The 23,404-nt window shown below is 34.8% G+C and overlaps 2 protein-coding genes across 2 annotated transcripts in view; one reads left to right on the top strand and one right to left on the bottom strand.

Annotated features, from left to right (window-relative positions):
• Positions 1–3,434: 3,434 nt before the first annotated feature.
• On the top strand, positions 3,435–5,726 carry LOC116337046 (tetraspanin-7-like). Its single transcript, XM_031761333.1, has 5 exons — positions 3,435–3,808; positions 4,162–4,356; positions 4,446–4,619; positions 4,751–4,879; positions 5,012–5,726. The coding sequence occupies exons 1-5, from the start codon at positions 3,731–3,733 to the stop codon at positions 5,165–5,167; spliced, it is 732 nt and encodes a 243-aa protein (XP_031617193.1). The 5' UTR covers positions 3,435–3,730; the 3' UTR covers positions 5,168–5,726.
• Positions 5,727–7,313: 1,587 nt separating this feature from the next.
• LOC116336930 (ets DNA-binding protein pokkuri) overlaps positions 7,314–23,404 on the bottom strand; it is a 43,227-nt gene continuing 27,136 nt past the window's right edge. Inside the window, exons 3-6 of the mRNA XM_031761157.1 lie at positions 9,618–10,539; positions 9,277–9,526; positions 8,817–9,188; positions 7,314–8,720 (exon numbers count right to left, since the gene is read on the bottom strand). Of these exons, the coding sequence (XP_031617017.1) occupies positions 8,570–8,720; positions 8,817–9,188; positions 9,277–9,526; positions 9,618–10,536 (1,692 nt within the window). The 5' untranslated portion in view covers positions 10,537–10,539 and the 3' untranslated portion in view covers positions 7,314–8,569. The remainder of the gene's footprint in view (positions 8,721–8,816; positions 9,189–9,276; positions 9,527–9,617; positions 10,540–23,404) is intronic.

Raw genomic sequence — 23,404 nt, 5'->3', positions numbered from 1 at the left:
GGAGGAGGAGAGCGAGGAGGATCCTCCTCCTCAACTGAGGAGGAAAAGTTTTTTTTGCTCAAAGGGCTATTTTTATCACAAAAATATCATTTTTAGCTAAAAACATTTTCCTCCTCAGTTGAGGAGGAGGATCCTCCTCGCTCTCCTCCTCCTCCTCATTTTCCTCCTCACCATTCCTCCTCCTCAGAGAAACAATCCCTGGTATGCCCATAAAAAGAAGAATTTTCTCCTAAAAATAAATCCTTTTCACTCCGACACTAATTATTATATGAACCTATGAAATTGAATCATTAAAATAAATGTATCACCACTTGTGAGAAAAATGTTCAATCACTCTGAGTGAATGTTATACCGAGTCATTTATTTATAGATAACTTAGAAATGGATTTTACACCGATATTTATATCGATGAAACGAATCAGAACCTGAATAGAAAACAATAATAAAAGAAAACACAGAAAACAACACTATTTTTTGAATTCTCATTTCGTAGTCAGTTTTGAATTGGAACACAACCTCTCCAAAGAGAAATACACCAATCATCAAATGCCGAATATTTATCGGTAGAGAACTTCGCTGTGCACCAAAAAAAAAAGATAATATCAAATCAAATCGATCATATCGTTGAATTACTCAGTAATTATTACCTATTAAGTAGAGAATAATCATGACATGAAACAATCAATGAAAATCAGACAGACGATAAACATTCACACATTCATTTCAGTTGTAGTTTCTGTTATATATTTCTTATTTGGTGGTCGAACTATATGAATCTGTTCAAATCCTTCTAAAACAATAATCAAAAGACTTGAACTGAATTGAATAAACTCTACTATATATAATGTGTGTGCGATAGAAATGAAACACTACACATTTTATAAAATCAAATACACTGTAAAATGTTGTAGCGGTGGAGAGAATTCGGCAAAAGTTTTCTATAATTAATCGAATTAATGGAATCGTTCGCAACAAGTGTGTCACTTTTGGTTGAAAATCAATAGTTTCCACATACGTACTTGGAATATTAATTTTTAATGTAATATGATTGATGAAGAGCATTGAACTGAACCGTATTATCATCATATTGTTAATAATAACTGAAAATGAATGAGACATTTCAAGGGGCAAATTGTCAAGAATACCGAGGAATATTAAAATATTACCGAAAGTCGATACTAAGAAATATCGGGAAGTACCGAAAGTACCAAAAAGAGCACCGAAAAACATAAAATGCCAGAAAAATGAAAGAAACGAAATGATGAGAGCGTTTGTATGTATCAATGTTTTTTTTTTTGTACTTTCGGTACTTCCCAGGATTTCTTCGGTACTCACAGAAAAAAACGGATATTTTAAATCCAGATTTCGGTTTAAATCACAGCGGAATGATTTCTGGGTTCGTTGGTATTTTGGTACTAATTTTCCCCTTGGACAATTCATTACCTACGTAGTATTGATTTCTACCTAAAATAACACACTTTTTATTCGTGAACCAACTTATTACCATAGATTTAACAAACAAAAACACACATAATACTATTACTTCTATCTTGATATATTTAAAAAAAGAAAACCAATGACATATTTAACCACACAGAGAAGACAAAAACAATAAAGACATTTATTAACAATACCACACACTCACAAGAATATAAACACAAACAAAATATTCGAATAAGGAATATTTAACACGTATTTATCTTATGTATCGATTGATTGATATATATTCACATTGATTGCGATTCATATATAATAGGCAGATGTTGTCTGAGAACATGAGTTTATTTCAAACCAATAATAAAAAAAGTAAAACCTTTTATGGCACTTGAATTAAATTATTTGCATGGCATTTTCACTTCAACCACACTTTCTTTTTATTTATTCATAGACATTTTTTTACAGTATAATCATTTTCAGATATCCAGTTTGGTAAGATAAAATAATAACCATTTTTTTGTGTGAAACAAAATCTTTGCAGTTTTCGAGCGATGCGCAGATAAATGCTTAAAATAACAACGAAAGCCACGCCAACATTAATATAATGCTTCCAATCGAGCAAAAATAGACGTATCCATTAAAATTGATTAAGGCACAAAAATAGCATCCCAAACAATATACGCCCATTCCCATCAAAAATATTGATCCTGTCTACGGTATGAAAAGAATTACGACATTTTATTTTGACTGAGCAAAAACCATCATTTTTCATGTACTTACCAAATGTCCCCGTCGCGTAAGTGGTATGGTGAGCAAAACTAATGTATGAATATAATTCATTTGATTAGCTAATTGAATGTAGTGCCTATCGTAATTCGGTAGTTTGAAATTTTCGATGTAGGTAGTAAAAATGATGGAAAGTGCACCGCTCAAACCCGCCCACCGATGGAAAATCAAAGTTCTACCAATTTGTTGCCATAGCACAATATATTGGGGCTGTAATTGAATCATCTCTGACATTTCAGCATCAATCCTTTCACCCAATTTATTGCTCGAAAAAGATATGACGGAATAATAAATCCAAAAATAAAATAAAGCCAAGCTTGTTCAATGAAGTGAATAATTTGATGGCAGACTGTAGACTGATTTAAGGCAAAATTTTTATTTTCGAACTTTTACGTCTATATGAAATACAACTGGAGATAAATCGCACAATCAAATAAATGTGAAGCAATGACATGGAGAAAAACAGTAACGAATGCATTTACAAAATGGAAATGTTTTTGTTATGAATTTACGAAATCGCAATCTATGACTTCCCAGGTCAAATGGAATCAAAACGTTATATCTCGAAAATATTTTTCGCCTTTTGAAATTGTGGACGTTGACTCTTTTGAAATGAATATATAAATGTTTGTGGAAGTCACTTTTGTTTGATGGATTTTCATGACTGATAATAACATTCAGTTCGTTCACTTGCGAAAATTTAATTACTCGCCAGTGATTCATTATGATGATTACAGAGAAAACAAGCGAGCCTAATTGTCCATAGAATTCTTGGAATCGTAACATAAATATAGTTAACTTTTCCTTTTCCAACGAAAAACCCACGTTAATTCGTGCGTAACGCAGCGTTGCGATAAATAGAGTGAGTATCGAATTTTCACTCAACATTTCAAACGTAACGATTTTATGCACATGATTTTTTTGTGATTGCTTAATCGGTGATTTTTAAAGGAAATCTTTCTTTCTCGTATTAAGTTTTAGTTTGGGTCTCACATTTTTCATGCCACAAAATTAACATTGACTTTGAAATTTTAAATATCGAAATGTAAAAACTTTCATATCTTTATCCGTTTCATATTCGAATATGAGTGAAATAGGAGCTTTGAGTCTACACTCACAACGGTGGATTGAGTGAAATGCTCAATGTTCGAATGTTTACACTTGACTGAATGGAAGATGGGTGGAAAATTGTGTTCAATGTAAAAGTGAAAAGCAAGTTGTTGAATACGGACGCATAACGTAGCGTATGCGTTTTAAGGAAACGAAAAATTTCGATACAATTCATTCATAAAAGTGATTGTGTGTGTGTTTTTTTCGTTTTTTTTTCTTCTCCACAATCCACTGGGGGTTTTCTTGATTCAATAAATTTCTTCGTCGATTACTCCTTGAGTGGTTCAAAGATTGATAGAATTTTCAAAAACATCCACATTGAGTTGACCTTTGAAAAGTAGAAACGCATTTCACAAGTGTAGCAATTTTTTTTTATTGCACTGTAAAAGTCGAAAGGATGGGGAAATTTTTTCAAACTGTTGATTCAATGGCATGTCTGAAATCTTTGCTCATGGTATTTAATATGGCATTTTGGGTGAGTGTATAATCCGTTGAAATTTTTCTTTAATTTTCTTTTCCATTAAAACAACGCATTTAAGAAATTGAAATAAAACGAAAGCATTTGATAGCAGTGATAATGTTGGTATGTGGAAAAGTGGTTCTAAGCTGCATTAAATACAAGTGTGTATCACATTCCCAGCATTTTATTAGCGTTGTTTCACAACAGTATCGATTTTTTCGCGTCTGACGTCTATCCACTGAACGCAACTGTATTACAATTTGCATTTTGTTCTCGTTCTCTCTCTCTCTCTCTCTCTCTCTCTCTCTCTCTTGTAAGCATTGTTATGCTCGGTTATTAAAATTTGTTACTGTTTTTTTTTGTCACAGGCATCAGGCTTGGCGATTTTTTGTGCTGGCATTTGGATGCAAGTTGAATTACATAAATATTTGGAATTAAATGTGGAATATTCAAACGTGACTCCGTACATTTTGGTCGGAACGGGTGCATTCATTCTACTTGTATCGAGTTTGGCTTTTGCGTGCACAGTTACTGTGAAAGGGAATCCATCACTTTTATACATTGTAAGTGATGTTTATGTGTCACACACCCAAGGTGTTATTTTTACTTTTTATACCAAACCTCTGATTTTCGTGTTTCAATTGAATTTTAGTTCGGCGGATTTTTGGCATTCATTTTATTCATTGAACTCTGTATTGCTGCCTCCATATATGCGTACAAAGATCGTTTAGCCGATGGTTTTGACAAAGGCTTGACAAATAGTATGCTTTCCAACAGCGTCGACGATCCACAACGTACCATCGATTTTAATTGGATGCAACGCAATGTAAATATTTTATCATTTCGTATCATATAAAATGCATGTCGTGAAAGTCCAAGTCGCTTCTTCACACTTCATGCAAACAATTTTCATGTGAGAAAAAAACAAAACAATAATTATTTATATGTCGCTTTTAGCTCAAGTGCTGCGGAAATCACGGCTATGATGACTGGAATAGTTTATTGCCAAGAGCGATGCCCATTCCGAAATCATGCTGTAAGAAACGAAACTGTGATGCCCAAGATGAAACTCAAATTTACACTGAGGTAATTAATTTTTTTCACACCGTCATTTTTCCTGGTTTTATTTAACTTTTCCGCATACCTATTTTTTAACGTTTTTCCCAAAATTATTAAAGTTTGTCAAAAAATGAACCTAATCCTCGTTGACTGTTTCAGGGATGCTATGACAAAGTGAGTGAATTGATTGAAAGCAATATGAGATGCATACTTGCCGCTGCTTTACTTGTATCGCTATTCCCAATTGTTGGAATCTTACTAACATGCAGCATGGCTGGAAATATCACCAAAACCAAATACGAACAAATGGCTTAAAAGCATTTCCTATTTTGCATTCGCTGCAGTGCCCATTTATTTATTTTGTTTGTCTTCAAACATAAAAGAAAATCTTGATGTGCATTTTTCTCACTATAGTTTCTTCTATAGAAAAACTAATCTTAATGTTACCTTTTTACATATTATATATAATATTTTATTTGCTTTTATAAATTTTATTGGAACAAGAAAATGTCTTTATTATAAATGTATGTAGATCGTAACAATCAAATCTCAAGTGTCTACGGTTTAATTAAAATCTTGTTGAAGTTTTTTTAAGTTCTATAGTATGTTGCACCAATCATCCTAATATTTCGAGCACCAAAAACACACATTCTTCAACTTGTGAATGTGATTTGAAAGAAATTGCCATTATATTGACGCCAATATTTTTTTAAGATTGAAAAAAAAGTTCAAATCGTTTGAAAAACAACATATTGCTTATTAAGAGCACCGTCCTGCAAAATGGAAATCAAACTTGGTCCAAAAATTATTATTATATCAAAGTCATATCGTATTTTGAGAAATAAAAAAGAAACATTTATCACAAACTCCAAAATCGATGCATTTTTAATTTTTCAACCCTTTTTACCATAGTTTTGGAAGCAAAGGTCGCAAAAGAAGAAATACTACGGGTAGTGGAGAAAAAGTGACTGACTAACTGACTAACTGACTAGCTGCAATCAACTAAAAATGAATTTTGTTAACTTGAACCGTCTGTCCAGTAGACTTTAGTTGTCTATTTTTCTGATTTTAACACAGAACAGACGAATAATTTGGGACGTATGGCGATAGCCAACTGTGATTGAAGTTGAATTTGAGTTATAATTTTCTCTCTCTACTGCAATAGACTGACAAATCAAATGATTTCAATCTCAGTTGGCTTAAGCCAAAAACGTCCCAAATTAGTTAAATAGTCAGTCAGTAATTTTGCACAAGGGTACCTGTTGCCGTCAAGGTTGTGTCAATGATACCGTGTGCGCGGAAACCATAAGAAACTTCCTCGCATTCTTTAACACCACACATGCGCGCTGGGGGGTTTTTCGGTTTAACCCCCCTCTGAGAATTTTTTTCTCAGATTTGCAATATAAATGTATAAACAATAGCAAAAATACACTGATTTTGAAGTCAAACTTGCAAAATTTCGGCTCGATCCGCTCGCCAACACACTTGTCACTTGTTTCTCTCATGCAACATTTTTATTTTAGTTTTCCATATAAATACTCCCTCCCCCCTCGAGACCAAAGTCAATTTGACCCCCCCTGATCAAAAAACCGTGCGCATGTGTGTTTAACACACATCTAAAAATTCCTATAAACCAAGATACATGTAGAAATCCGTCCATCGACACGACACGACTCGCGTTAGAGTGCTCACAATAAAACCAGACAATATAAATTTTCTTGATAAGATGTTTTATTCTATTTTGTCATTCTAGATGTGAAATTCATTTTTAGAATACAATGGCTTCTAAAATTTAATTGTTACAAAATTTCATAATTACAATCTATTTTTAAAAAAAATTACTTTTTTTTCTTTCCTTATATTCGATCTGCCGAAAAAATTGATAAAATTCCAAAAGTTAAAACCAAAAATAAAACAGTAGTAGATTCAACAGGCTTTTTCTTTACTTTAAGCATTATAATAAATTTCTGTGTGTAAATACAAATTTATCCGAAAATGAGCTTAGTTGCTATACATTTTTCATTCCTTAAAATTTTTCTTTTCATCAATCACACGCATTTCTTATCGAATTTCTTTAGAATAAATGTTTTCGCTTACAAAAATAGTAAAAATCTATTTTATTAATCACACACCGCACAGAATGGTTTTACATCAATGTAAAAAAGAGGAAGAGCTGGAAGTGTTGTAGTGACCATAGTCTCGAACACGAACAAAAAAAAATCAAAAGAATAATAAAATGGAAGAATTTCGTTGGATTACAGCATTATCATTGAGCTGTACACGAAAAAAATAATCACTCAAGTTTAAAAAAAGGGACCAACAAAAGGAACATATAATATAAAATTTGCGAATGTTCGAAGTGAGATATGTAAAAGAAGCCAAGGATATGAGAGTTAGATGATTTTTTTTGTTGTAAAGTTTTTAGCTGGCTTGATTCAAATAAAAATGATCTCTTCGATGCTTTAGTTACGGAAAAAAGAATATGGTGCTTTTTATTTTACTTAAATACCTAATTTTATAGTTACAATGTGCGTCATTTCGGATTCTTTCTTTTGTTTTCTTCAGATATGTGTTATTATGACGTAATAGCTAAAGTCTTAAACAAATAAATGTTGTTTTTTTTTTCTAAATCGAAAAATGAAATTTATGAAGAAAAAAATACGAATTATAGTGTTTTTCTGTTTCTCGTTGCACATATATATATATATATTATAGATATCGACACGCACTAGTTTCCGACACGCAAATATGTTTTTAAATAGATTAAATTGGCACATTTCACTGTAAACATTTTTTTTTTGTTTCTTCGTTTTTTTTGATTCTCTTCATTTTATCTGTTTAGATAACGGTAAATTCTCCGATTTTTTCTCTTAATATTTGGAATTTTAATTTGAAATAATATGTTTGCACAGGTTGTTTCTGATAATTCAAATCGATTTTGTTTTTGCAGAATTTTCTTTCAGATAGAATGTCACACGTGTTTTTTTAACTCATACCGAAAATTGGTTCATTTGTTTTTGAATTTTCAGTTATTTGGCACAATTTGATTAAAGTATTATATCTGCGTCTTCGTAAAATTTAATGCACGAAATATATTCGATATACCGTACCATCCGTGTTTCGATATAAAAAAACACACCCTCATCACATCTATACTCTAAATTGTCTCACTTTGAATATATGATTATAATCTTACAATGGAAATGATATTAAAGCTATATAGTGTGCATTTACAAAAGAAAGGTTTTTTTCATTTATATATTTGTTTTGCAGAAGAATTCGTTATTCGGAAGAAAATGTGTGTTTTCCACAATGATTTTATGCTAGATGTAATTTATATATGTAAAAGCTTCGTTTTTTCCTGGCTCTTTTTTTGCAACAAAAAAATAATAATATTTCGTTCTGTATGTAGAGATGAAGACGAATGTAAATATTTACAAAAATAGATAGCTAATTAAAGAATTTAACATACATTTCGTCTCTTTATATATGCATTTATAAATCTAATTTATTTAGACCTCAAATCATTAAAAACGAGTTCATTGTGCGTATTGCAAATGTTTGAAATCAAGCGATTATAGTCTTAGTCTAAAGGCTACACTCATAATTAATATGTAGGGAAGATCGACTTGTAGCGTATTCTTTGTCATCGCAAACAAGAAATAAATATAAGGTTTGTCTCGATTCAGCCGATTCAGCCGATGCAGCTGATGGGCCTTATTCCATTTTTCTTAGATCGGTGGCCATCGGACTTGAACGATCACTTTTCTCAGAGTTATGCGATGGATAGTCGTCCATTTGCTGTGATTGCGGTGAGTTTGGCTGAATCAAACGAATTGTTGTCAATCCATTTGAGTTTCGGATCAATCTGTCAATAGAACAAAAATCATAATATAATTAATATCACTTTCTAACCATTAAATTGAATTTGTTTTGGACTTGCATTTGTAAAAGTAGAACTTACGGATAACAGTCTGGATTTGATGTTCGACCACTGGTGCTCAAATCGGTTGGCTGGTCGTCCATGTCACTTTGAGATGATGAATGTGACTGGGGCGGTGAGCTTCGATCAGGTACGGTTGATGTGGTTAAATAATGAAAGGCACCATTCAATGCGTGTACACGTGGCGATGATGGAGGTGCTTGTTGATGTAACAACGATTGGATATTTAAATGTGCGCCCATTTGTGAATTTCCATTGCTATTGCCGTTTGTATGTTCATTTGTATTGTTGTTTAATGTTTTATTTGACGCGGTTGGTGCTGGTGGTGGTGGTTGTTGTCGTAACAACGAGATATTTTTTATTGATTTCAGTTCGGTTGGATTGCGCAAAAATCTGTATAAAAAAAAGTTGAAAAATATTTAGAGTTTCGTCCAAATTGTTTGTTATGAAAAGAATGTCCTAGAATGTAAAGATAACTTACTGGTAGCAGTGGCGTTCGCCTTGAACTTTTCGCAAAATATTGACACGGTAATAGTAACGGAGGGCTCGTGACATTTTATCGTAGTTCATTGATAGATGATTTTTTTGGATGCCCCAAAGTTTAGCCAAACCAGCTGGATCAACAATTTTAAAAACACCCGTTTCACGGCATTTCCATGCAATCAAACTGCTATAACGTTGTGCTGGATCATTCAACAATTGTTGCAAGAAATCCCATAGCAATCGTCCATCTAATGAAAAAAACAGAGAAATAAAAATTTGTTTCGATTTTGGGAATTTTTTTCAATTGAAATGTATGATTTTCGGTTTAAAAACACTTACTTGTATTTGGTTCTGGTGTGTCTGGGAAAAATTCACGTTTAACTGGGGCAAAATTGCATGGTGTTGTTGGTGCCGATGAGCTACCGCTGCTGCTCAACGCACTATTGCTACCGAAATTCTCTTGATGCATTGACCATGAGTTCACCACATTTGAGATTTGTTGCGAAAGTGTCAATGAAGCGGATGCCTCTTTGCACAATGGTGTCAATGGTGGACTGGATTGATGTTGTTCGACAGTGATTTGTGGTTTATCCGAATAGCTATCCTCATCTGAATCCGATTGATTACTGCTACCAGCACTGGTCGATGCATTCTGTTGAAAAGCTTGTGCTTGTTGTTGCAACAACACCTCTTGTTGCGGTGGACTACGTCCTTGTGAATCGACCGATGGTGCTGGGCTTAAGGTAACCGAATTTGATTGCATCAAATGTTGAATATGGGCCGGGTGAAATGGACTGTCTGGTGGTATTATTGACCAATTTGGTGTTGGCGGTTGGCTGTGTGGTGAAAATGGATGATATCGGCTGGTCGGTGTGATTGGGCTGCTTGGTAAATGTTTGTGCATCATTTGTGATTCTTTGATCAGCATTTGTAGTACATTGTGTAGAACATCGCCAGCTCCCGGAATTCGTTCGGCCAAATCGGTTTTTGTAAGCAGGCACAATGCTTTGCCATTCATTTGAAAGAGATCCATTTCGAATTTTGGCAAATCAAATTCACGTTCACAAAATTGCAGAAATATGGCAACATCGTCGCGATTCCAGACACGCGGATCGGATGGCAATTGCGGTGGCAATTGTGTTTTTAATTCGGCCAATGGGCTTGATGGGGCTGGATAACGCCACAATAAATCTTGTGCAAACATACCGATTGGCGGTGGGGCACCTAGTGGCGGCAATGGAATTGGTAATAACTTCATTATCTATTTGAAACGAAAAAAAAATCAAATTAGTAAAATTAAAAAAAAATATATATTTACAAAATATAGAAGAAAAAAACTTAAATAAAAATAAAAACAATTGATTGTTCTGCGATGCATGCAAACAATATCCGGTCGAACGAGTTTTAACGGAAATTTTGGTTTTTCATACACGATGATTCCTTCTATGTAGCGCACACGTTACACATAGTGACTGCGATTTCAAATCGTCGATTTAAATTCGTGTTCCCATTCAAAATATGAGCTTGTTCATTAGGCGTTACGGGGGATGGACAAAGATTGTTAACTAATCCGAGCCGTGATTTGCTTTGCCTCTGCAAATATTCACGAATGCAGAAATTCCAAAGCGAATAAAGCGTGTGACAAACAATAACTCGTTTTAAATTGGAATACAAAATTACAGCGCGCGATGAGAATGCTATTACGAAATTCACAAAGTCGAAAACAGATAAAATGCAATCGTTTTCGTACAATTTTTCGAGTCCCATGCACACCGATTGAGAAATGAATGCCGATTCTGTTTTCAACTCGATATGCTCGTTTGCCATTTAATTTGACTTTTGGTATATATTTTTCAGTTTTTATTATTACACAAGCATTAACCGTGCTGCAGAGTGTATGAATCGGTGTTGCGAGAGAGAAACAGGAAAAGACACTCAAAAACTTGAACTACTTAAATTGTACCATTTATCTGGGTGATTTCCTTTTGTCTTTTGAATGGTGCAAAACAGTAACAGAGAGAAAAAGAAGAAAAAAATACGCTACACAATCACTCGATTAAAATGGTGCGAATGCAGTGAAGTAAGACAAACAGTGAGAAGATTCAGTGCAAATCACCAAATCTCTTGTTCGCTCAATCACTCTCTCTCCCGCTTTTGCACACTCACTTGTGAGTCAAACTCTTCGTGTTGCTTCTTCTTTTTCACTTTATTTCAACAAAAATCACAACAAAATAATATTATGTGAGCGTATTGCAGACACAGTCGGAACTTTCAGCAACCGATTACGTATTCGATATTCGAAATATATAGCGCGAGCGATACAGAGAGAAGCAAAAGAAAAAAATACACCGTTACCATAACATGCTACACACCTTACATAATCGATTTCGATTACTTTTATTTCTTTTATAAGCGCGATCGCTGTACGAATGAATGTGTGATACAGCAAAGAAAGCCGTACGCGGAATGTGAGCTTAGCACATAAAATTCGCAGCGAAAAGAGAGTGAGAGACGAATTGATCCAGCAAGAGTCTTTTTTTATGTATTCATTCTTCTTACATATATTTGATTATTGTGATTACTTTTGTTCAGTGATTTTGCAGTTGGTCTAGTCTCATTGATTCATAAATGGGCGGCTTTGGCGTTTTTTTTCTCTTTCAATTTTCATCGTTTATACACCTGTTTTATGTGCGAGTAAGTAAGTGCTTTTGCTGCCAAGACATGATGACAAGGCGTGCGATATTATTTTGGAATTTGTTATAGCGAGAAAATAGACCCATGTAATCGCGATTCAATTGTTGTAATAATTCGAAACGTGTGCCAAACACACACATACACATATGAATTATAATTACATCAGTTTCCATTATTTTTAGTTTATACTGAAAATGATTCATCTTGCGAAATCACCGTGCGCATTTTGATTTGTGTCTGATCAAATTCTGTTGTTTTTGTTTTGCCGCAAGTACTTTCGCCGTATTTGTTTGGCAATCGAGAGAAAGACTTGGCGAGTATGTGTGTGTGTACGCGTTGTTATAATAAAGCAGTTTCGAATGTAAACATTCAAAGACGATTGTAAACAATGGATTGGCCGTCATTTTGGCTGCTGCTGACGAGACAAAATATCAATTTGTGTTTGTTTTAATGACAATCAGACACAACGTGATTCACGATCGGCACCACAATATCAATATTGTCGTCTTAACATTTGTTTAATTAATGGAAATTGGCATGGTAAATGTGCATGATTTTCTTTCGTGGAAAGAAGTTTTCTCGTTATTTTCAAACGTATTCGATTACATTATGTGTATGCGTGATTTGTTGGCTCGGTTTATCGATGATTCGATCATAAACGAAATTTTTTACATAAACAAAGTGATGCGATAAATCGTTCGTTTCGTCGAATGTCAACTTCAAAACAGATAGACAGATGCTTTGCGCATATATAAACCATTGGATTAATTACGATTTATTCACAATTCGTAAATAAACAAGTATGCTTAGGTCAGCGATCGAAATGATAACCGATTCAATTTATGCATAATAAAGTGTGTAGATGAGCAGAAAACAACACAATCAGATCATTGATGCACTCACAGATCCATTGCACTCCATTTCATTCCGGCACTGGAAATCAACCGTTCGTAATTTGTTCAGTTTCGAATTTCCTTTTACTGATGTGCATCGCTGACTCTTGTTTTTTTTTCGTCTTTCTCCCTTTTTCCAAGCGTCTTTGTCTCTTTTTCACTCTATTGATTCGTTCGAGAGTTGCTTTTTTTTTGTATTGCATTGTGTGTAATTTGTGTTTGATCCTACCAAGAATCACGTCAATGTATCCACAGCAAGATGCATTGTTCTATGCAGGTCGTTCCTGTTATAGTCTAACTGAAATTTATGTAATTAATCATCCATAACTACATAATACACCGACTATGATGCGCACAGCATCTTTATCTCACTCTTGTTGCTTTTTCGTTTTTTTTTTTGTCAATTCCATCGAACAAAAAACCATTCTTCGATTTTGTTTTGTGTCCGGAGACGGAGAATGCATCGGAGTGAGAAAGATGGAATAGAAACGATAGAAATTACAAAGAAAGAGTATATATCCACTAACAAATGGTCATTATTTTTATCGGGTTCGAGAACGCAAGGAATATACACTGAAAATTCTTTTAATTATCAACAAAAAAAAACACACACACATACACACATGGAAGAAATATGAAGAAACATAGAAAACGTGTATGTGCCCTAAAGAACTTTGAAGAAAAAATTTATATGCACGAACGAAACGAGAAGCAAGAAAAAAAATGATTTTCAATTTGAAATACCAGCAGCAATACAACAATGAATCGACGAAGACGAGAGATACATTGTATCATTGCATTACGATTTCATGGTTTTTCTTCCTTTTAATAAAAGAGCTCTATTTTTCCATCGATTTGATTTTTTTTTACTGTGCATATATACCTGTTGTTGGTGGATTCCTTTTTTATGGGCATATCATCGAACACCGAGTTGCGAGAGAGAGTCGACGAGAGAGAGAGAAAAAAAAAGCATACCGATGAAAATCATAAAATTTGTACAATGCGCTGCATATTATAACCTGCAATATCACATATTATTTACAATGTTACGCGAGTGATCGAAACACGGGGTTTGTAATTACGATTGGCCATACAATCATAGAGAGAGAGAGAAAAACAAGCGAAACGCGCGCACATAAAACAAAAGTTTAAATATCAATTGGAATTCGTGAATGTTCAGAAAAATAATACGGCGAAAAAAAACACGTCGAATTAATTTCAAGACATAATTCCCGAAGAAGGTGGAGGACGACGATGAAGAAGAGGGAAAAAAATTCGGTATTGGACCGTTTGAATACTTGATGCATTCATTTTAATGAGATGCTGATGATGGTGCATGTTATTTTTGTGATAAGAAGCGCTTTTTAATTTGCTCCTTCTAACTAGAAAAATTTAATTACACACACGCGCATCTCGTTTTTTTTTTTTGCGCGTAAATCAATCATTCAATTTGATTTTTAACCATCGAGTGAAATGAATTGCTGGCATATTTAATGACCACAAATTAAAGATTGAGAGACACGAAGAGAGAGAGGGAATTTATTGGAAAAAACGAAGGAACTCATTAGCTGCATTTTTCATGTTTTCAAACGCATAATGTTTGCTTTGCATTTCACATGAAAGAGAAAGAAAAAGCATTTTGTGTGCTTCAATCGATTAATAGTTGTGTTTTCGATCCTTTGGATTGTACTAATTAGCTGAATGCAACGTCTATTTCTTCTTCTTTTTCTCTTAGTTGTTTTTTTTTTCACGGTTCACAGTGATGAACTCTGTGAAGTGTGGGACTAGATGCTAGAAGGAAAAACGCATTGGAAATGACCACATGCAACAAAGAGGTGAAAACCACAGGGAAAAAAACCCATCGACTAATTTTACATCAATCTTGTCGTTGTTGTTTTTTTTATATGCTCTCTGGCATTCGATCTCTCGTTTTGGTTTTTCGTTTATTATACAGTTCCACACACGTACATTCAATTCTAATCGACGGTGGCCATCGAGTGTTCAAGACAGAGAGACGAGTGTGATGCATTGAACTTTGTAATAAGTCCAAGTGAAGAATAAACGAAAAAAAAAATCGTCGACACGTTAATGCTATTCTAGATTACTCACAGGCCAAACCATATCCATCAAGCGAGTGGCATTACGTGAATCACTTACATGCTATAATCATATCTCGAATGGAAACACGATATAAAGTATTGTGGTGTATGTGTGTGTGTGCGGCCATATCGATCGAATATGGCCAAAGACGAAGAAGATAGAACTGATGTGCGGTTGATCGAAACCAACAAAAAAGCATATATATATAATTGTATAGATTGATCAGAGAGGTCTAGGAGTTTGCGGTTCAGGAAATATTATGATATTCGATCCAATAATTTCTATTTCTTATTCTGAAACGATGCAAAAACCGAATACACCGATCGATTCAATTTATTCTCGTGTCAGCGACCAATTTAATATTAAACATACACACACAGAAGGAGAGACCAAGAGAGTGAGCTGCCGAGTGAGTAAGCCTAGAATAGTATTTCAATCATTTCAGCGGTGGCAATAAATTACATATTAAAACAACGACAACAGCATCAGCATCAAAAATGAAATCAAGTCCATTGCTACGTGAAATGCCACCAAATCAGCAAGTACAGCAGCACAAATCGCTCAACGTGTAGATTGCTAATTTTTCATTTTTTTTTTCTTCTGGCATCTCGTATGTTAAAATCGTTTTCTTTTTCGCTTTTTACATGTCGACTCTTTCCTGCTTGCGTTGAAAGAGGACTTTGGTGACTTTAGCATTGGTCAAAGAATCACACGCTATTTTACTGTTTTCTTTCGCCTGGCCTAGCTGCTGCTGCTGCTTCTTGTTTCTTCTGGCAAAAGAATGCAAAAAAAGGAAATAAAACTGTACAGCGCTTCCACTACACAATCTCAATCGAAGTTCGAAGTAAGAGTGCGCACGCAAAGAAAGGAACAAACAGAAATGGCAATAACGATCAAACTGTATGTGAAGAAGTTGCGAACCAAATGAAGCAGGAAAAAGAACAAGGAATTCGATTCGGTTACGTCTTGCTCTTTCACTTTGTGTTTCATTTAAAAAACGACCACAAAATCATAATAGCAACGCGTACGAGATGAAAGAGGATGACGACGACGATGAAGAGGAAGAAAAAATGATACCATGTTCTTTCTGTTCGGTGCTGCGATGCCATTGCCGTTGCGGCTGCCGTTGTTAGGTCGTCGCCGTAGATTTGTGTTGACTTTTAAATTCTCAACATGAAAAGAGAACCGGTTTCAGCGGAAACAACGTTCAGAAGAGAAAAGAAAAAAAATGTGTGTGTGTGTTTAAATTTATACACACATTCGAGAAGAGATGAATGTGCGCTTGGGCGCAACCGTGCGCCCATCGCAAAGTGATCTGTAGTATTTTTCAATTCGGTGTTTTCTTATTCGTCGACGATGTAACTCTTTACATATTATTCATTCGTCGTTTTTGTTCTTATTCGGTTTCATTGCATTTGTGATTTTTCGATGATTCTTCTTGGGGCCTCTTTCGGTGCGCTTCCTCATCGCCGATTCATGTTATCAACATCAAAATTCACTCTCTCGTGCGCCCGCTCTTTCCTTCTTTGCTCTAACATTTTTAAAAAAAAGTTATATGCGCGCGATGGCAGACCAAAGAGATACCATTTCATCTCGCGCGCATCATTTCACAGTATATTTTATTTTATACGTTTATTTTCTTCATTATTGTTATTACTTCTTCTTATTCTCGGAGTTCCTTTTGCCTCGGCCCGAAATGAGCCTGTGCCGATGAAGATGAATGACAGAGATGGAATGATCTCTCGGCGAGCTCGCGCACGCACGTGAACAGAAAAAAAAACGTTCGTTAAAATTTATAGTCATGTTTTGATTTGGATTTCGTTAAAAAAAAATGTTTTTGAAGCACTTTAACCGCATTTTATTGTGAAGAGCACTTTAAAATTCAATTCGACGATTTTTGTTGTTATTATTTTCGTTGGTTGGTTATGCATTTCAATGCGCTTGATGATGTGTGTATGCGTGAGAACAAAACGATGTGCCTGCCGATCATCGATGTTCTTTTCTTCATTTTCATATGCTCTTCGTCGGTTTTATATTTGCGTCTCTGTCGCACATTACCGGACATGCAGGTACTCGAGGAAGGCTTGAGCATGCACTGTGTGTGCATATAGAAAATTCAAACAGATCGAAATCCAAATAAAGGCGCAAAGAGTTTCGTTTGAACAGCGACAGAGTGAAAGACAAACGAAGCGAAAGAGAGAGAGAGAGCGAACGATGATGTTGAATATTTTAAAATACGCATTTATACACATAAAAATATTTCCATCAGCAGGTACTTCTGTATGTGCTTAATATGCGCGTAATGTTGTAAGTCGCGTTTTTATCTTGTTTACGTTTTTTCTTGTTCCTTTCTTTTCTGGCATCTTCCACATTGCTGAGTTTTTCATCGTTTAGGCGCGCACGCACAAAGCACTTCGACGAAAATTGAAAAATTAAAATTGCTTTAACGCGCAAGTTTTATTTCTGTTTTCGAGGAAGGAAATATTGGCTAAACGAGTTATGCGATGTGAATATTGAATGTGCGAAATGAGAAACGTTTTGTTCATTCCTACGTTCTAAAAATCAGTGTCGATTGAAAAGATCGAGCGCGAGAGATGAATGTGTGAGAAATAGAATGAAAACTGCATTTTTATGGCCTGGTATTTTTTGTCATGCCGAACACGGAATTTCGTTCTGTGAAACGAGCTATCTCAATTTCTTGTTCACTCGATCACATCGCTATGTGGCATCGAATAAAACATATGGCATCGCATGAAGCTAAGGTGTAAACCAAATTAATCGATAATTTTTACAAGCAATTCAATGATATAAATGTTGTTTCCGTTTTGCATTTCGCACCCGAAAAAAAAAATTCTGAGAAACAATACACCATTGATCCATCAACATCTTAATTTTTTCTGTCAATAAAAATCGGTTGTTGTTACTTTTGAAACGGTTGCGCTCATTTGTTTAGCATGTGTGTGTGTCACTCTTGGCATGAAAATAATTTCCGATTCATCACACAAAATTCAAATAAAACCAACACTTCACAATAGAATGTAAATGGACAATGACGCATATACAAATTATTCGTGATTTGCTTGACGATTTCATTAGAATTTGTATTAGAAATGACCTGTAATCTAGCACATTTGTATAAACATGGCTTTGTTGATTTCGAACCCAAAAAAAAAAAAGAATCTCATGTCAATTTCATTGTGATTTGAATTGAAAATTAAAAAGTCTCGCAATTGCAGGTGTTAATTTGGTATTAGTTAGAAAGAAAAAGAAGCGGATTAGGAAGAAAATAGAAGTAAATACATGCGTAATATGACAAATCGATAGAGAGAAAAAAGGTAAACGAATCTAATTCTCGATTTGGACGTGAGAGAGTGTTGGCGGCAATGGTGCAAATTATTCACATCAATATCGTGACGATGTAATTCGATAAGGCTTTAAAAGTGATACCATGCTCACTGCATTCTTTCCAACGAAATCGATGAAGTAGTTAAAAAGCACACGGTATGCTTAATCATTTGCACATTATCACGTCGTCGTTTTTTTTTTGTTTCGTACTTCCTACACAATGGTGGCAAACGGTTGAATACGATGTGTGATTTAGGTTGTTTTTTTCGCTGCTTGGCAATCGCAATTTTTTTTCTGCAGCCATTTAATGAATATTCAGAGAGGGAATGCGATCGAAATTAAATATGCAGGCCGAAGATAGTTGAACAGCACCAACAGCAAATGAAACCGGTGCTGACAGTGACATTGAATCATTAATGTAGCGCCTCTTGGTGCCAACAACAGCAGCAACACCACCCGACATGTATGAAATGCGAGCTTGCGATCGATCGACAACAACAACAACGGCAATGGAGGAAAAAAATGAGCAATTTAATCGTGTGCTACCAGTTCAAAAATTTAAATGACTACCAATCGAATCACGGCACACAACGAGAGATCGTCTAATGAATTTTGGTCGCGCTAGATATATCGCATACAACGCCTCTCTGTCGCATAGAAGCGAAAAACAAAACGACAACAAGCAAAATACACACGCTCTGTGTGTACTTAATGCACGTAGCGTACAATCGTTTGTCAATTCTTTTTATAAATATTCAGGTACACAAGCAATTTAGTGGCAATCGTAAATTAACTCAAAACACGTGAGAACCGACAACTAATTTTAAAATCTGATTCTATTTCCGCATCATCGATGTGGTATGAATGTGTGCTCACATTTTTTTTTGTGCTACTATTATTGTTGTTGTTGGCTTGTGTTCTCATGGTTTTTTTTGCTTCTTCTTCTCTCACATTCTCACTGTGTCTCTTGTTAATAAATTAAATATTGGCAACTTTACCGCGCAGCAGCTAATCGGTTTCGATCTTGCGTCAAGAATTAAGCTGACTAATCCGTTTCTGTTTCACGGCATGCCGCAGATTGTTAATAATATCTCATATATATTCTCTTTTTTTCTTCCTGTCCGCATATAAAGATTGATTTACGCAATATGTTTTTGCGGTTTTTGACGGACATAAAAATTGTATATGTGTGATGCACGAGTCAGCAAACTATTCGATTTAATATATTCAACTGGATGATATGATGATAAAAAAAAGACGGTACTCACACCGGTTATGCAGGTTTCTTTTCATTCTGTTTCCTTTTTGTTTCGGAAAGAGTGTGAGCTGGAGTACAAATTCTGGTTTATTACATTTTTATGAGAATTGAGACTGATTTGTTATTGCTGATGAGCCAGCAAATACTACGCTGCACAGATTCTATGCCCCGATTGAACTGAATTTTCAAAATCGGCGTACGTAACAGAGAATACACAGTTATTCGATAATAGCTATTATGCGTTCACAACTTTTTTTTTTCTCTTTTTCTTCTATTTATTGTGTTTTTCGTTGCTAATTGCCATAAGCCAGTATTATAACTCTTCTTCATTGCCTGTGATTACTCAAATGCACTTTTACTGTTCATCCAATTGATTGTATTTCACATGGATGTTACTTCATCATTTGCTCGTGTAAATGTGTTTCATGAACAGAACTCATTCGGTATTGTCTTTTGTTTGATTTATTTTCAACATTGAGTTTCATATTGCACCATATCGAAACTGTAAAGGAAAAATACCGCACTTCAATATTAAAAAAAAAAGAAATATTTTTTTTTGTTCAACAAATAAATACGAATAGACGAAGACTGAAATAGATAGTGAAAACAATGAAGGAAAATTGTTACACTTTTGTAGAAAGTATACGGAAAAAATTATGTCACAAATATGCGATTTGATAACAACACACATGCCGATCTAACTGTAAAATCGACTATTCAATTCGGTATTCTGCAAAATGAAGACGTGATCAAGAGAGAGTTTGTGAAAGAGTGAAAGAAAGAGAAAACAGGTTGAAATGACTTTGCTTAATGCAAACAGAAAAACGGTTTCATAATTTAAATAAAAATAATAAAAATGAAGAACAAATTGAGAAATAAACGTGAAGATTGTTTGGTGGGTACATGTGTGTATCCAGCGGGCTTTCACATGTGACAGAAAAAGCTCAATAAGAAATGATGAAATGCGATGGCTCAATTATTTGTCATACTCGAAAACTTCTGGCTGCGAAAATTCTATCATTTAATTACACACAAATGGATTTTTGAAGAAAAACAAAACAATAAGCTGAAATTGTTAGCAATTGTGAAATGAGCACACACACACACACACGCATGCTTGCATGCCATATAGCGGGCTTCTGTTTGTACAATGTGTACCGACTGTTTTCGGTTTCTGTTGTACAAATTTAATTTCATGCTCGATGAAGTTGACTGTCCTGGAATCCGTTTGCTATTCCAACATACAAACATTTCAATTTTTTTCTCACTCAATCTTTCCGTCGTTCGATCTGTTTTACACACTCACAGTCGCTCTTGTTTATCGACATTTACACAACGGCATTTTAAATAAGATCTCTGTACCGAGTAAAATAAAAAGGCTCAAATGAATAAACACTATTGTATGATTCAAATTTTTTCTCTCCAATTTGTTTCGTGCTGCTTTTATTTCATATCGTCGTGAACGAAGTGCATCTAATCGCGTAGAACGTAATATTGAAAAAAATCAAGAGTTGCAGAAATGTTGTTTGATGATGTCAGAGAATTGCTTTATTATAAAATAAGCTATTTCCGTTCTCAGAAATCAGCACACACTCATACTTGTTGTGTTATCTTGGCTTTTCCAGTTCTCCGTATTTCCCCTCACCCCGGCCACCACCGCCGTCATCATATCATCGCCCGTTCTGACATATTTAGATAGAGAAGTGCAATTTCGAAATTGTCATATATAATGGAGCATTTGATTTGATTTAATTCATTCTTGGCGTAATCAGAATATTTGCACTGTTAGCTGCGACAGTGTAAATCACTGACTTTGTCAAGCGTGCCGACGACGACGACGACGACGACAACATAGGAACGGAGCGATCCACATTTTATAATTAATAAATTTTCGATTTGAATGATGATATTTAGCTTGCATTTAACGCCAAACCAACCAATTATCTATATAATTGCAAAGGCTGGCAGAAATGGCAAATCTCGTTTAGTTTACATTGAGTATTATATCAATTGTTCCCATTTTGTCTTCCGCATTCGAGGCGAACAAGCGAATGTGCGCTCGACAACGATTCGTACACGATGACGTGCTTTGTGGATACTCATATATGTAAAACGAAACGAAATGCAAATTGTTCGGTTGCTGCAATCATATTAATGAGTGAAAAGAATTTAAAGAAAACTTTTGCCACTGCCGTTTTTCTATCGTTTTTATCATCACAATCGGTAGCTACATCCAATGTGCACAATACAGAATTTCCACATCGAAAATCATCGAAATAGCTGCATTTACATTTTCCTTTTTCTCTCTCTCACTTGCTCGTGCCGTTGCCGATCACTCTATCTCTTACACGCTCTTTGGGTAATTAAATTGCATTTTAAACCAGAATTATTACATAAAAAAAACAAGCATCTGAGCTCTGAAACTGAGTGAGATATAGTCTTAGTCGGTGCAAACGGACGTTTTGTGGGAATGTACGATTGTTGTTGTTTTATCATCGACTCGGTTTTTTTTTCACTTCTGGGATTTTATTGCATGTGAATATGAATATCACGTAATTATTATTTAAGTGAAGAGTTGAGAGAGTTTGTCGAGGTATTTCGATACAAAAAAATAATAATATGGAAACGATTACGTCGCAATTTAGAAATCGAATGAATATTTTAAGGAACTTGGATGTGTCAGAATCGCGTTTTTTTTACTTTTCCGTCTTGATCATTAAATTCTATCTCGCGTGGCCGGAGAATAGGCACTTCCCACTGTTTGTTTCCTATTTGTAAATCGCATGTGCGATGCTAGACACACGAATTGAATACAGAAAACCGTATTCGATCGATACGGGACAACGAACGATCGCACAAACTTTAAAGTCTATGACGTAGTATGTGCCAAAACCTTTTCAACGAAATTTAAATAATTCGAATAGTGATTTTTGCGCGGTTATCGAACGGGCGCCGAGACTGGAAGAGATAATAAATCATCAAAATGGCTTTTCCGAGATTTTGGATTTGTACACGAGAGCACTGTGTTTTATCACAATCTGATTGAATGGCTCGATTCAATACGAATACACGGTCGAAATAAATTTCAATTTAAAATGATCACATTTATTTAAATTCTTGCGCCCAAACGATAAATGAGATATATGTGAGTAATGGCAATACATACAGTCTTGAAACGAAATAAAACGGCATTTAAATGCTCATAATTATGTATAAATATACGCTAGAGTCGAATGCGGAAATAAATGCAATAAATGCCCGTGTGAACGATACAACGTACTGTATAAAGTAGTGTTGTGCGTACATTTTGCCACTCGAGTCTCTCCCTCTTCCTTCTTTCTGCATATATTTCTCTCTTTTTCTCGCCTTCTCTATGTTTAAAGTGCGCGCGAACTATATTTACTCGAATCGCATAGCAAAATAGAAAATAACAAATGAACGACGGAAAAAACTGCACAATAACCTGAAAGCCTTGAAAATAATAAAGTTTTTTCTTCTCTCTGTCTCTCTCTCCCAATACAATCGATACATTTCAAAGTATGTCTTGGATAGCTTCTGTTGGGTGTTATTGCTTGTGAGTTTTACTGGCGAATGAAAAATGGCAAATGGTAATATTTTACCGAAAAAAAATATGTGTGTACAGACGTCGCGCCGAGGAATTATACTGTAATACGCGCGACAAAATGTGAAACCATTACAATGCCGTCAATATATATTGCCGTGTCAAATATACACACACCCAGTCGTTACTCTCGCCATTCAAATGAGATGAAATTCCGCATCAGAAGCGATGATCATCACCTTTTGTTTTTTTTTTTTTTTTTTTTTTTTTTTCA

Source organism: Contarinia nasturtii, unplaced genomic scaffold (assembly GCF_009176525.2).
Source record: "Contarinia nasturtii isolate CC-2019 unplaced genomic scaffold, AAFC_CNas_1.1 Cnas_scaffold_220, whole genome shotgun sequence".
Lineage (NCBI taxonomy): Eukaryota > Metazoa > Arthropoda > Insecta > Diptera > Cecidomyiidae > Contarinia > Contarinia nasturtii.
This window is presented reverse-complemented; position numbering and strand designations above follow the sequence as displayed.